Here is a 14,454-nt window from a genome sequence, read left to right on the forward strand (position 1 = left end):
GTACGCCCTGTGCAATGTGAACAGATGGTTACGACGAAACCATGAGGGTTTCACAATGTCCCCCAAGATTTTAAACGATTCTAGCCACAAACTCTCCACATCTATGTTAGTGATATATGTTTCCCAGAGCGAACGGGGGAGCAAAAATTCACCATCAGTCTCGTCTCTCATGAGGTTATACCACAGTGTGATCTCTTTCTTAAAAGGTGGTTTATCTATCAGGTGGGATAATAGATTATTCTCAGCACCTATTTTAAATCTGCCCCTACCCTGACTCTGAGCATGAGCCCAGTTCTGACCAACCGTTTTAATCCATAGGGAAGTGGGGGCCGCTTAATTATGTGATCTTATATTATTAAGGCCTTTAATGATTTGGCGCTCTGTTTGACTCAAGAAAGAGACAGCTGTTATCAAGGATTGCCTTGACCTGGTTAATTATTCTAAGATCCCCTGGCTAAAGTACATCATAGACAGTTTTCAGGCAATTTATGGTCTAGATATAACTATGCTGCAGGAGATTTCTCTAAGCAGGAGATGGAAAATAAATGTATGCTGTATAAAGCCCAAAAGCGTTTAGTTGCCAATGGACGCCTGACTACACTCGACCTCTATAATAAATACATTGATTGTGAAGGTTTTCAACCATATTTGAGCCAGGTAACCAGACCATCCCACAGGTTTGTTCTTACGAGACTTAGGGTCATATGTATTATCAAACTGATTTGCGAATCTCAAATAGCGATTTTTAAGAAATCGCTATTTGAGAATCTTAAATAGGTATGCATGTACAAAATCGCATTTTTTGGCTATTTCTTAAAATTCCTTAATTGTGATTTGCAAATTGCTAATCGCTATTAAGGAATACTTTCCCATTCATTTCTATGGGCCAGGAGGCCCATAGGAATGAATGGGAAGTTATTCTCAATTTGCAATTCGCAATTTGCTAATCGCAAATTGAGAATAATTTCAAGGGTGCAGGGGTATCCAAAAGAACCCTGTTGCACCCCTGAAATATGCATGGGTGCACTTGTGGCGCACATCGATGCCCTAAGGGCATGTATGTGCGTCACATGGCACTTTGAAAAAAGCTAAAATTTGCATTTTTCAAGGAATTCGCAAATTACCACCAACTAGAAGTTGGTGGTAATTTGCGATTCCTTAAGGACATTTTGCTATTTTTTTTTTGCTTCATACATTGCATTTAAGGAATCGCAAAATTTGCGATTCCTTAAATGCAATTGCAAAATAAGGAATCACAAATTTTGCGATTCCTTGTTTTGCACCAGATTTTGCTTTATACATACCATTTAGCAAATTTGCATTCGCAAAGGCCGAAATTCTGCGAATTTCGGCCTTTGCGAATGCAATTTTGCTTGATACATATGGCCCTTAGACTTGGACTGGCTCATCATTTGATGGCTTTTCCCTATCTTAAGAAGCACCCTCTTGGTCCCTGTCCATGTGACGGCCGTTCTAAACAAAGCACATTGCACTTTATGTTAATCTGTACCCTTTTCATGAAACTCAGGGTGGCCTACCTGAAACCAATGTTTTTAAAATATGGTATCTATAATGTTGAGGAGGCAATGAGGCTGATGTACAATGTGGATTCTCCTGATAAATGTTTTTTTACTGCTACTTTTATATGTAAATCTATTTATTCCAGGAAAAGTATGATATTTTAAATTTTGTATCTTGTTTTTTAACCCGTATATCGTCACCTTATTATATGTTTTCCACCTGTATGCTTTTATGGTCATTTGTATTATATGAACCGAATAAAGCTTCATGAAATGAAAAATGATTACAGTCTTACTCCAACAAATTATAGGAAAATCATAATTGCAAAATACATATATATATGTATATGTCATGTGATCAAGGCCCGTGAGGGCTGAAACGTGTAATGGCTGACACTTTGGGGTCTGTGCTGTGGTTTTGCTACAAGAATTGTAGGTAGATGAAGTCCTCTTGTGTCCTGAGGTCCTCAGGACACAAGAGGAGAGGACCTCATCGCCCCACCAACACTGTGCCAAGAAGCACGTTTGCAGAGTGTTGTAAAAATGGGCATGGTCTCAGACCACCGCATATTGGAGGTACCTGGTGGGCTAATATTCAAGGGGAATTAATTCCATGTCTAACAACGCGCCAGGGGGCGCGTTTGCAGAGTTGTGGAGAAAGAAAGGCGTGGCCTCTGACGAGATGCCAGCTTTTTTTTCTCTCTCTTTTTTTTTAAACTGGGCTGTGTGGCCCCCTTTTTTTTTTTTTTACTTTTTTGGGGCCCTGGGGACCCCATCCCCCAGGCCCTGACTCCCAAATAAAAGTTTTTTTTTGTTTTTTTAACGGGATGGGGGCCTTGTGGCCCCCCTCCCGCTGCCAATTTCGGGTATGGCCAGACTTTTTTAATTTAAAAAAATAATAATTTATATTGAGGGGGGGCCGCGTCACCCCTGTCCTCAGGCCAAGTTTGGCCCCGGGGACCACATCCCCTTGACCGGCCTTTTCGTTTTTATTATTTTTTTATTAGAGAAGGCCGTGTGGCGCCCCTTCCGGGCCACTTTTGACCACGGGGACCCCATCCCTGGGCCCTGGCCTCTGTTATTGGGACAGTGGGGGGAACCCCAAAGCCCTTGCGGTCCCGCCGGATCCCCGCCTCCTGCAGGAGCCGGCATTGCTTTTGAGCAAGGGGAGCTGCTGACATGCAGCTCCCCTTGCTCAAAAGCAATTCTGCTTTGCTTTATTGAAGCAAGAGCAGGCTTCCCTGCTCTCGCTTCAATGAAGCAAAGCAGAGTTTGCTATGGCAGGGCGGGCACAGTTCCCACCCTGCCTTAGCAAACAGCAATGTCCCGGAGGTAGGAACCCTGGGACATTGCAGGAGCCGGCCCTAGGGGGTGAAGGTCCCAAGGGCCATCTAGGGCTCCAGGAGGGGGGCTGTGCGGCCTCCCTCCCTTCATTTTAAAATCCCCAGGGAGGTGGCGGTCCCCGGGACATGGGAGTCTGTAACAGACCCCCCAACTTCAATATGTAGTGCCCCGGGGAGGTGGTAGTCCCTGGGGCGTGTGGGGGGGCTTGAGCCCCCCCACACAGTTATTTAAAAATAATGGAGGTGGTGGTCCCTGTGACTTGGGGGGGCCCACGAGGCCCCCCACCTTAATCATAAAAAAAGCCCTGTTGAGGTGGCAGTCCCCAGGCCTCGAGGGCCCCCACACTTTTTGCACAATGCCCCAGGGAGGTAGCGGTTCCTGGGGCTGCGGGGGGCCACATTTCCCCCTGGTCATCATAAATAAATCCCTGGGAGGTGGTGGTCCCCGGGGCTGCAGGGGCCCCTGCGGGCCCCCACCACATAATTAAGCATGCCTCTGGGACCTGACCCACCTGGGGGCTTAAATACAACAAAGTGCAGGAACCCGTGCTTCGTTTTTTTCTTTTGTCGACCGGATCCGTGACCCCAGCCCGAATTCTGCTGATTTAAAACAAAAAATGTTTTTTTAGGCCCTGGGGGTCGTTGTGGGACCCACTGAGCAGGCCAAGAAGGTCAGGGATTTTTGTACCCTGCCCCCTTTTCATGTTTTTTATCCTGGTTTCACCCTTTTTCTTGTGACTTGGTTACAGAGTCACAAGATGGCTGCCAACAGTTACTGGTTTGGAATGTTGGCAGATGCCTTGAACACTAAGAGCACATCATGCTGAACAATTCGATGGTGGTCCCATCCTCCTACGACCACCCCAAGCACAGTCAGTTATGGGCAAAAATACAATCCCAACCAAAAGCCCTGCAAAGCATTATGGGACGAGAATCTAGAGTTCAGTGAATATTATAGTATCCAATATCAAAACATTCCTCAAGGGGCAGGCTCTCCTGGCTCATCTGAGAGCTAATACTATAATATTCGCTGCACTCTAGAATCCCGCCCCATAATTCCTTGCTGGGCATTTGGTTGGCATTGTATTTTGTCCATAACTTTGCTTGGGGTGGTCCTAGGAGGATGGGACCACCACCGAATCGTTCAGCAGGATATGCTCTTTGTGTTCAAGGCATCTGATTGGTCCTTCCCTTAGGTTGGAGTGACCTCAAAATCTAATCACCTCTCTCAATGCATAATATTTTGCAAAGTTCACTTTTGTGAATTGGTTATGTGCATTTTAGCATGTAACGGTTAAGTTGTCTCATCAAAGAGTTGTGGGTGCAGCAGCTGACTCAGCTACGTGGCAGAGTTGGAATTTTTGCATGAATTCCGTGTTTTCAATGTAATGCGTAGTTAATAAATCTCCACAACCTCCGCTAGCGGAGCGATGTTCATTTCCCATGGTTAATGCATATGTATATGTATATATACTCTCAAATGTTGTTCTGTATGTAGCACATGGTTGACTGAGCATTTTGCTTTTTCTACTTAGATTACTTTAATGTTTTTGATGTACTTGTTTAACGGTTTGCATTTAAGCAGCTATTTTATCATTTGTTGCTTGCTATTTGAAAGATACACATTGGGTTAGGCTGACTAGATCCACACAATGGATATTTAAGTTCTCCTTGACTTGTATGCACGTTACCTGTATTCACAACATGGCATATATACATTTTAATCACAAGTCTTTTGGATTGGAGGAGATTTACTGGGCACTTTTCACGCTTGTCTCCTCCCATCTCCCCTAAGCACACCCCCTCTACCACTTCATGATATAACATTTTGTAGTAGCAGCTTACCTTTGTCCGGTTTGGTGCTTGTATCTGGGCCCCATTATGCCAGGACGATGTATTGTAGCATACAACACAGAGGCTTGCGCAGCAGACAGCACTCCTTGACAATCTTGCATCCTTGGCGCACACATCATTTCAGCCCAGATTTTTCACTTCTCAGGCTCCGGGCATGGTCTTGCATTTTTTGATTAACTGGCGGGTTATCCTAGGGCCCCAGAGGCTTAGACTTTACGAGCCTATTCATAGTTATAGGCACTTCGGCGCGCCACACGCCAGCATCTGATAGAAGGCTTTCACCTTAATCGTACTAAATTCTGACAACCATGAACAGACTTTAATGTTGGTCTACTCAGGCCGCTCAATAGCCAGTTATTTGGGTGTTTTTCTCGTGCATGCATTTCGCTTTGAATTAATTTCGCCGCCACAGGATTTTGTCTCTATTTTTACATAGTCTGTTTTTTCTGTTGTTGCTATGCCTTGTCCTGTCATGTCATGTCACTAGTAGCTCGCGTTCCTGCTTGCAGTAAAATGCCACACATGACTTTTGGCGCTAGATGTAGTAAAATGCCTACTCACTGCAATGGACATAGCAATCAGACTACTACATCCAATCACATTCACCTGTATATATACTGCACACGTCCGCTCATAGCGCTATGTGATCAAGGCTACATGTCTGGCAGCTGAAACGTGTCACGGTGCACCTTTTTCTGATGTGTGAATAAACTACCATCCTGTTTCACACCAGCTTTCGGAGTCTGTGGCCGTGTGTTGCGCCGGAGTATCTGGCATTGGGATTTCTACGTGGTATATATATATATATATATATATATATATATATATATATACACCAAATAGCCAGACTGCAACTCCAGTTCCCCAGAACGGAACAGACGACCAAACGAATCCAATATAAGGCAAAGAAGATTTATTGAGGCAAACTTAGCAGCAAAGCGAACTGACGCGTTTCGGGCAGATGCCCTTGATCACAGTCAAATGTTTACCCACAATGCCTGGATTTTTAAAATGGTAGTGCACACCATGTGATTAAATTCGACATAGAAAAAATACTACTACGTTTCTATGGCACATCAGAGTACAGAGGTAAGTAATAACCAAATCCAATGTTAATATCACACGGATACAAATTCTCAACTGGATAAATTCATCGATAATGGCAAGATTGTTTCTGCATAAATGCTTCAATACGGTCAAAACAGTATAATACTATCAATACACATCTAGTGCAACTCATCGCAGTATGTAAACATTATACTCAGTGCAAAAAGACAATTTAGTTTAAAAGTATAATATAAATACTTAAAAACATTTTAAATACAAAAGTAATTGTTATTATAAAAACTGTCCTATATTTGTGTGCAATCCTACGCAATGTAAACTTGACATTCTGTGCAAAAGATACTAATAAATACTGTACTGTTAAGACCATAGATATTATTTACAATCCTGCGGGGACATCTAAAATTGATGGCAACCACTTTTGCTGGTAATAATGCTTCGGGGACATCTGCTAATGATGGCAACCCCTCTGTTCTCAGATATAGAGAGAACGTTTAGTAAATAGCTCCTTTTGAACTATTTGTGCCTCTAACACCTACAATAACGAGTGCAAAACTAATTGTGTAGACTGGTAAATCAATCCCTATCTACATTCTCTACAGGTCAAAGAAAAATAAGGGTGAATGACGGAAAATTCAAAATAAACAGCAAAGGAAATGACCTTTGGGCAAAGTAAAAGAATATTGCAATATAGGAGCGGCTTCTTAGGTTAATAATGTTGCGATTCAGTAGATGAGGGCTAGGGTGCAAGTATGTACTAGTCATAATTAATTAGTCAACCCTATAAAAAATTATATAAATCTTCTGTGGTGTTAAGCCCATTCGGCACCTTGGTATCCAGTTCAAGTATCATTTTAGACTCCAGTTGACGCAGCATCTTGTCTCTGTCCCCTCCCCTACGTGGATGAGGGACAGACGTGAACACAAAGTAACTGAGACACTCCAAGTTGTTGTTATGCACACTCCTAAAGTGCCTCGCTACTGGATAAGAGTTATCATTATTTACAATCGCCCGAAGATGCTGTAATATCCTGGCGTGCACTGCAAGCCGAGTACTGCCAACGTACCTCAGGCCGCATGTGCACGCCAGGACATAAACAGCATATTCTGTCCTGCAATTGTAATTGCCCTTAATCTGCAATGGCACCGGACTGAATGGGGTCATGTAGGTGCTGGTATTAACACCAAATTTACACGCCCGACAACTTGAGCACTTAAAGAACCCAAGTCGTTGTGGAAACCAGGATTTTTTCTTTAGTAGTTCAGGGAATGAATTGGAGACATGACTACGTAAGGAGGGTCCCCTCCTAAACGTGATTTTGGGATTATCAGGGAGTTCAGTAGCCAGAGCACCATCAGTTTGGAGAATAGGCCAACTTTTTGTCAGAATGGACCTAATCTTTCTATCCTGGCAGCTGAACGATGTTATAAACCTGATAGCCGAGTTTTCAGGGTCTTCGCTATTGCTAGTGGTCTCACAAGTTTGCTCTAATAGGGAATCCCTGGATCTTTGCTTCATTTTGCTGACTGCCCTTTTGAGAGTTTCATCATTATACCCTCTAGCTTTAAATCTGGTAAGGGCTTCCGCTGTGCATTTCTCCAATTCCTCCACACTGCTGCAAATTCTTTTTAAGCGGAGCAATTCCCCATAAGGGATGTTCTCAATTGTGTGTCGCGGGTGAGCACTACTAGTGTGCAAGGTGGAATTACCCGCAGTATCCTTTCTGTAAAGGGTGGTTGCCAAATTGCCAGATCTAGTGGAAACCCTGACATCCAAAAAGTCTACTGAGTTCTTACTAATATGATGAGTAAACTTTAAATTGTAATCATTGATGTTGAGTTTTTCAACAAAGTTCACGGCACTGGCTTTATCCCCCCTCCAAATTAAAAACACATCATCTATGAAACGTGCCCACATTTGCACATGCTCTGAAACAGTATCATGGTGGTCACCCATGAGGACCTGCCTCTCCCAATAGCCCACGTGCAAGCACGCATAGCTAGGGGAAAAGCAGGCCCCCATGGCCACACCCCTCTTCTGCAGATAGACATCCTTACCAAACATAAAGTAGTTATGGTGCAGGCTCCACGACACTAACCCTACCAGCATCTTATTGTGATTGTAACAATCTGCCGGTCTGGTGCTCAAGAAGTGTTCTAGAGCCTTAAGTCCAGTGGAATGTTCTATGCTCGTATACAGAGCCTCGATGTCTAACGTTATCAACAATGAGTTTTCAGTCCATGTGGTGTTTCTGATTTTGTCCAAGATATGCCCGGTATCCTTGATGTATGTGGGCAGACTAGTGACTGGGGGTTGCAGGAAATAGTCTATATATTGAGCAAGGTGTTCCCCAACGCTATTGATGGCCGATATGATTGGCTGTCCTGGAACTGGTGATACTCCTTTGTGGACTTTGGGTATGAGATAAAACCGTGACATGACTGGCAGCTCAACGTGTAGAAATTTAAATTCTTGTATTTGAAGAGGAGTTTTCTTAGTTTCTCTCTTGCCAAGTCATATTGTTTCAAACACGTTTTGACGTAGCATGCAGCATCTGAAAGTTGTCTGGTTGCCTCAGCAATATACTGTGTTTGAGGCCAGATCACAATATTACCTCCTTTGTCAGAGCTGCATACCACGTTCTGATGATCATTTTTCAACTTAGTTACCAGAGCCCAGTATTGTTTCTCTTGATCTTGCTTGGTTCTCCTGCGATGTTTCACCTGGTGATATAATTTCTTGAGGTCTGCAATCACCACATCATGAAATGAGTCTATGGCATGGCGGGCATGAAGCTAGATGTCGGTTTGAAAGGACTTGATCCTGCTCCGATTTGTTGAATTTCAGCATCCCTTAGTTCCTCCTGCGTGGACGTGTCGATATTTGTATCATTATTGCCCTCACCCAGTTGATATAAGGTTAACAGGCCTCTGATGTCACGTGCTTGAAGAGCTGATGTGGTGGGTTCCGCTGTTTCGGATTCCGTGTTATTTAAACCTTTTTTGATATTGAAAAATTTGCACAGCTTAAGTTTCCGGATGTAACGGAACACATCAATTCTTGTTGCCGTGTAGTTGAAATCAGTTAGGGGACAGTAGGTAAGGCCAAGACTGAGCAATTGTTTTTCTGCTGTTGTTAATGTCGCAGAAGAAAGATTGACTATAGTTTTGTCATTTACTTCTTGTTGTTGCGCCATATACATATACGTATACCTATACATATGCACACACATATATAGGCTATCATACTGAAAAAAATAACTGAACTAATAACATTATTTAGAGCAACTATATTACTAATCTCTCATTCATACATGTATTACTACACTGTAAAGGTAAGAATCAAGTTATTACCACAGGACAGGAAAACTGAAATGAGGAAAAACGGTTTATTGCCTCACAGATTGCATGTAACTATTACTTTGCACAGGATACAAACTTTGAAAAAAACAAATGTTAAAGTGACATTTTACTGAGGTGACAGTCACACAAGAACTTATGTTTAAAAATCAAAATACTACTGAAATTTGTCAGTTATAGTTCAGTGAGCTAATTGTTACCTGATCCTACCATGCACTGGTATTGATCTCACGTATTGCACCACTTGTGACATGTTGAATGGCATTATTAATGACATCACTCATGACATCATGCACAGTAGTGCTATTCCCATTACCCCATAAACAATTAGATTATTTGATGGCAAAGGACCAACAATTAAATACAGCATGTGTCTGCATGTATAGAGTAGAAACAGTGTAGTGATAAATACAAGTGTGTCTCAATATGGTAAAAGTTACATTTTGCACATTTAAATACAATCTCGTTTTGAGTGTAAGTAGTGCTTTATGTTAAACAGTGAGACTGGATGTGAGTTGTAGAGGCACATTCCAAATTGTTTGTGGCTTAAATCCAAGGACTGTTGGAAAAAATGGGCCTAAAACCTAAGCTTCTGTTTATAATAGATTAACCACCTGTGGATATGTGGGCAAGCACCTACATTAAATAGTTGGCACATAGTACTATAAACAAAGCATCTATAAACTGGAGGTTTACAAAGTGTGGATATTCATTTCTACAACGTTCCATAATATTGTGAAATGTTATACATTGTTGAAGAATGCTTAATATTTGGATGACAGATTTATAGACAGTTTAACATCTCGATTGATTGTAAGCATAGCTGTAAGGTTGCACAACATTCTGCTCATTTCAGGAATATGTGTAGAGTATTTTTACAAACTGTAGACAGCTCTCCATGGAGATTCGCTCTACATGCCTGTTGGTGGCTAATGCATACATGTGAAACTCCTCACTTAACATTTTGCATCAGATGAGGTGTTTAACGGTCTCATTCTATTAAGGTACATGGACCAAGTCCCTGAGGTCGGTCATAGTGACTGTAGAACCAACCGTCCAGATATACCTGCATGGTAGGTTAATGATCAGTAGCACTTTCATGCCCAACCGGATCCTCTCTTTAAATGCAAATTCTAGAAAACAGCCGAACTAAGATATATACCAAATCACAAAAAGCAATCTTTTTCAGTAAGGTAAACTTTTTGCCAAATTTGGTGTATCATTCAGCTGTGTTTTTCTGGAATTGGAGAGCAACGGTTTCAATGGGAATTAACATGGGAAATTGCACCTTTGGAACTCACATCTTTTTCTTAGTCTCTGATTAACAGATCAGACCAAAGCTTTCCATGAAGTAACCGAGGCAGATGAACAATTCACAGTTGTTATGCAGCATTACTGGATGTGACTAACGAGAATCTCTGACATGACATCCCACAGTTTAGAAACGTAGCTATATGTTATCACAGCCTACATCCCATTCACCTTAGCCAACCTTAGCTTTTATCAAGTATGACTTACCGGTTATTCAGTTCCCGTGTTGGGGAAGATCTCTGTAGGAATGCAAAACGAGCGCACAGGTGCTGTAAAATCAGTGCCAACAGTAACATTACCCAGAAAGGCCTAGAAGAAAGAAGAAGCACACAGATAAGAGATGGCACTCTTATTCAAATACTCTACCAGGACCACCATGACAAGGGTCTGGGCAGAGAAAAACAGACACAAGTACAAATGTATACTTTACGAGATCTGGACTTCCTCTATGACAATTTGTAAATCTTGGCTAGTCCAGCCAGACACTTATGATTCTCTGGGCATTTATGAATAATAATAAGGTGTAATATTTGACAGCTCTATGCTAGTCAAAAAACATATTCAAACAAATCTTCCCCTGTTCAATTCACTAATGCTCCTATAAACTGATTACTTTTTGTAACAAGTTAATCAAATGTAAGTCTTTCTGTCACATTCTTCTACGATGTCTGCTTACTTGACACCAACCGTTGCGGTTTTAGGGCATCTCCAAGGATACTCACCACATGGTCTTCAGTATTTTGAAGAGGAGAAGGTTCTTTCCATAAATCACTGGGATAATTACCAGGAAAGTGATCACTATGTTGCAGATAAAAAATACCAGCTGCTGAAGGAGAAGACCTGTTGGGTATGATGAACAGTATGAGAGGCTCAATATAATCTTGCTGAAGTTCTAGATTAACTACGACCAAAACAAATGAACATTTTCATACTGTGGGTTGGGCCCCGCCATTGTAGCTTCTTAATTGACATCAATAGCTGGTGATTATTAACATACCTATGCTAGAAATTACAGAGGAAAATTTCTAACCATTGCCTCTCTTCAATAATTTTCTACTTTTGCCAGTTGCAAAAATACTGATAGCAAGGGTTATTGGCATCCAAAGAGACTCGATATACAATTGATTACCTTTGAGACAACAGAAGACAAAGCTGAGTCTGGAGTCTTGTTCTCACCCAAGTCTAGCAAAAGATAATGTATTCTATGGAGTGCACATTAAAAATAACGAAATCAATAATCTAATTAATCAGTGAGAACCTTCCGATTCTGACATGATCTGGGGTTCTCCTCGAGCACCAATAACTGAAATCTTGTATGAGTAAGACCAACAGGAGAGACAGCTAAGAAAATACAAACAAGAGCAATCTGAAAATAAATATCAGCAAGAGAAGCACCTGGGTTTGACACTATTCATGGGAGCTGGTGTTAATATAAGAAATAAATTCATGGTCTGAGTGCCATAGTGTTTGGTGTGGCAGGAATATGTGATCGCTTACTCAGACCACCCACCTCAATCACATTGGATGTGACACTCAAAATGGATGTGCCAAAACTTTTAACAGACTGAACACTTTAGTGGAAAAACACATTACACTAAACAAGAAGCAGGCTTTGTCAGTATGGAACCAAAAAGGAGTCCCTTTTGCATCAAAAACTGGAACTCAAGGATTGATGGTCTCTTAGCAGCTGGTAGAACGACAAACAAAATACGAGGGATGGATACCCGGAACAAGAGTTTCTAAAGAGAAGATTTGCGGAGTGTGTAAATGCTTTGGTCCACATGATATCCAGCAAATGCAGACATAACTCAGTACCTGGCGGGGAACTTTACCCGTTTTACTGGTCCTTCTTTTATCAATACTAAAACCTGGTAAATACCCGAAGGGATCTGGAACTTTTAATTCAAGAGCCACGGATATTACTTCATTTTCTCAGCATATTTGACAAGACTTGTTTTATTAAAGAATTGCTAAGTACTCAAACTTTGAGAGCTAGCTTTTGTTTTAAAGGCCAGCTCATTGTTACTTAATTAGTTCAGCTCATCATTTAGATGTAAGGAAGTCACAAAGCGCACTATACACTGGTTCCCACTCACATTATGAATGGCACACCTTTAACTCTTTGTATCTAACATGCAAAATGTCTAGATCCGATTTTCTGTTTTTCATGATGATAAACATAACCCATTAAGCAAGAATCCCCTACAAAACCAATGTTTTTATGAATCCTAATGCACTTGCCAGGTGACAATGAAATGGGCATGTACTAAGATAACATAATTTGATCCCCTTCACCAAGAGGCCAATAAGTAAATGTTTCCCTCAGTATTGTTTGCCTGTTGTCCACTTCTTCACATAACTTTACGTCTAATTTACACCTCCATGATCCAAACTAGTCTTATACCCAGTCATCCTGCTCTGGCATTTTCCCAAACCTTTCATGGTCACCACCTCAGGTTTTCTAAGCATTTTTCTCTAATCTCCTATTCCCTGTGTCCCACGTCCCTGCCCATTCACAAGGCCCCATACTTATCTTCTGAACACTACTTCCATGTTCAACAAGCATGCCATGTAAGGAATGCATCATTTCACCCGAACCATATTTAAAGAATTCTTCCTCTCACATTCCTTTATCATGCACTCTGTGCTCACGGCGCACTTCTTGCAAAGGTATTCCTGGCAAGAACGGGCATCCTGATGTAAACCATTGATTGAGTTCATAAAATGTATTACTCTGCAGTCTTGCCTTATTAAGAGAATTCATATGTATTCTATTTTATCACCTGATCATCTCATTGAGAGCATAATGATTCTTGTGGTGGTACAGGATCCACAGATATGGCTCATCAAGCCAATCCAGATGCCCATTTCCTTGCTTCCCTTAACACACATGAAGGCTGTCTCGAATTCTAGCATGCCTCACTCACACTATTGACCTCCTTTTAACCTGTTAGTGTTTATCTCGGCTCTTCCTTTGAAAAAAATGCGTCTGAGAAAACCCTACGCACCTTTTCAAGTCTATTCTATGTCATAGCTTGACCTCTGGCTCCAAGGATATCTTACAGTTATAAAAAATATTGATTTTGTTTGCATCAATACAGGGTATGCTCCCATCAACTATTTTTCATGAATTTTGATTATAACTCGTACCATGAAGATATCTGATATGAGCACTCCCCATTTCCTCCAAACATATTCAATGTGCCACCACCATTTTGTTGCACTGGCAGGGATAGTGATAGGTGCACCACGTCCCGCAATATTATCTCAAGTTTGATGTGCATCAGGCCACTAGCCACGAACTTACAGTGGCTTGTAAGGTCATGACAAACACTGTATCACAACTCCTGGAAATATTTCCGGTGTCAATTGATACGAATTGAAGTGTGGGTTTCCACCAATTCACGAAAGTACAATGTAATGATCCTGTACAAGATACAATTGTGTGTTCGTGTAATTGTCATTCCAGCTCTTAGGAAGTCGTGGGTTAACTCCCAGACGAAGAAGCACGTGTTGGCTGGATCAACCAAAAGAAGAAAATAAAATTACAAAAATCTAAATCCGATCAATATTGTGAATGCATGTATTTTAATTAAGAAAAGGACAACTGATTTGTGTGTGCTCGAACATGGTTGTGCTGGTGAGGTGGATCCCCAGGGTTCATAGATTTGGAGTTTTGGGTGATTCCCCTCCCTAGAGCACCATATTAACTAGTAACGAAGCAGAATATTACCGTTAATAGTGAGCGCTATCACCACACGGGGCCCTATCATCCAACGCAGAGTTTATTGAAGTGCTTTGAAGGCTGATGTATACAGATCGTGGTTTAGCAAGGAGCCTGAGCTGCCTACCCTTGATAGGGTTGTCATAATTTGGCGCAGTTGGCCCTTCACACCCTTAGGGGCCGATTACAATGGCGGAGGGACCGACAGCCGTGTGGTGGCGGTCTGTCCGCCATCTGACTCCTATTTCCCCCTGCCACATAAGGAAGGTGGGGGGAA

At 41.8% G+C, this 14,454-nt stretch overlaps 1 protein-coding gene across 1 annotated transcript in view; it reads right to left on the bottom strand.

Moving 5' to 3' along the window:
• STRA6 (signaling receptor and transporter of retinol STRA6) overlaps positions 1 to 14,454 on the bottom strand; it is a 391,584-nt gene that overhangs the window by 55,136 nt on the left and 321,994 nt on the right. The window contains exons 15-16 of the mRNA XM_078685067.1: positions 11,176 to 11,293; positions 10,661 to 10,762 (exon numbers count right to left, since the gene is read on the bottom strand). Coding sequence (XP_078541193.1) covers positions 10,661 to 10,762; positions 11,176 to 11,293 — 220 coding nt within the window. The remainder of the gene's footprint in view (positions 1 to 10,660; positions 10,763 to 11,175; positions 11,294 to 14,454) is intronic.

This window comes from Lissotriton helveticus, chromosome 3_2, assembly GCF_964261635.1.
Source record: "Lissotriton helveticus chromosome 3_2, aLisHel1.1, whole genome shotgun sequence".
Lineage (NCBI taxonomy): Eukaryota > Metazoa > Chordata > Amphibia > Caudata > Salamandridae > Lissotriton > Lissotriton helveticus.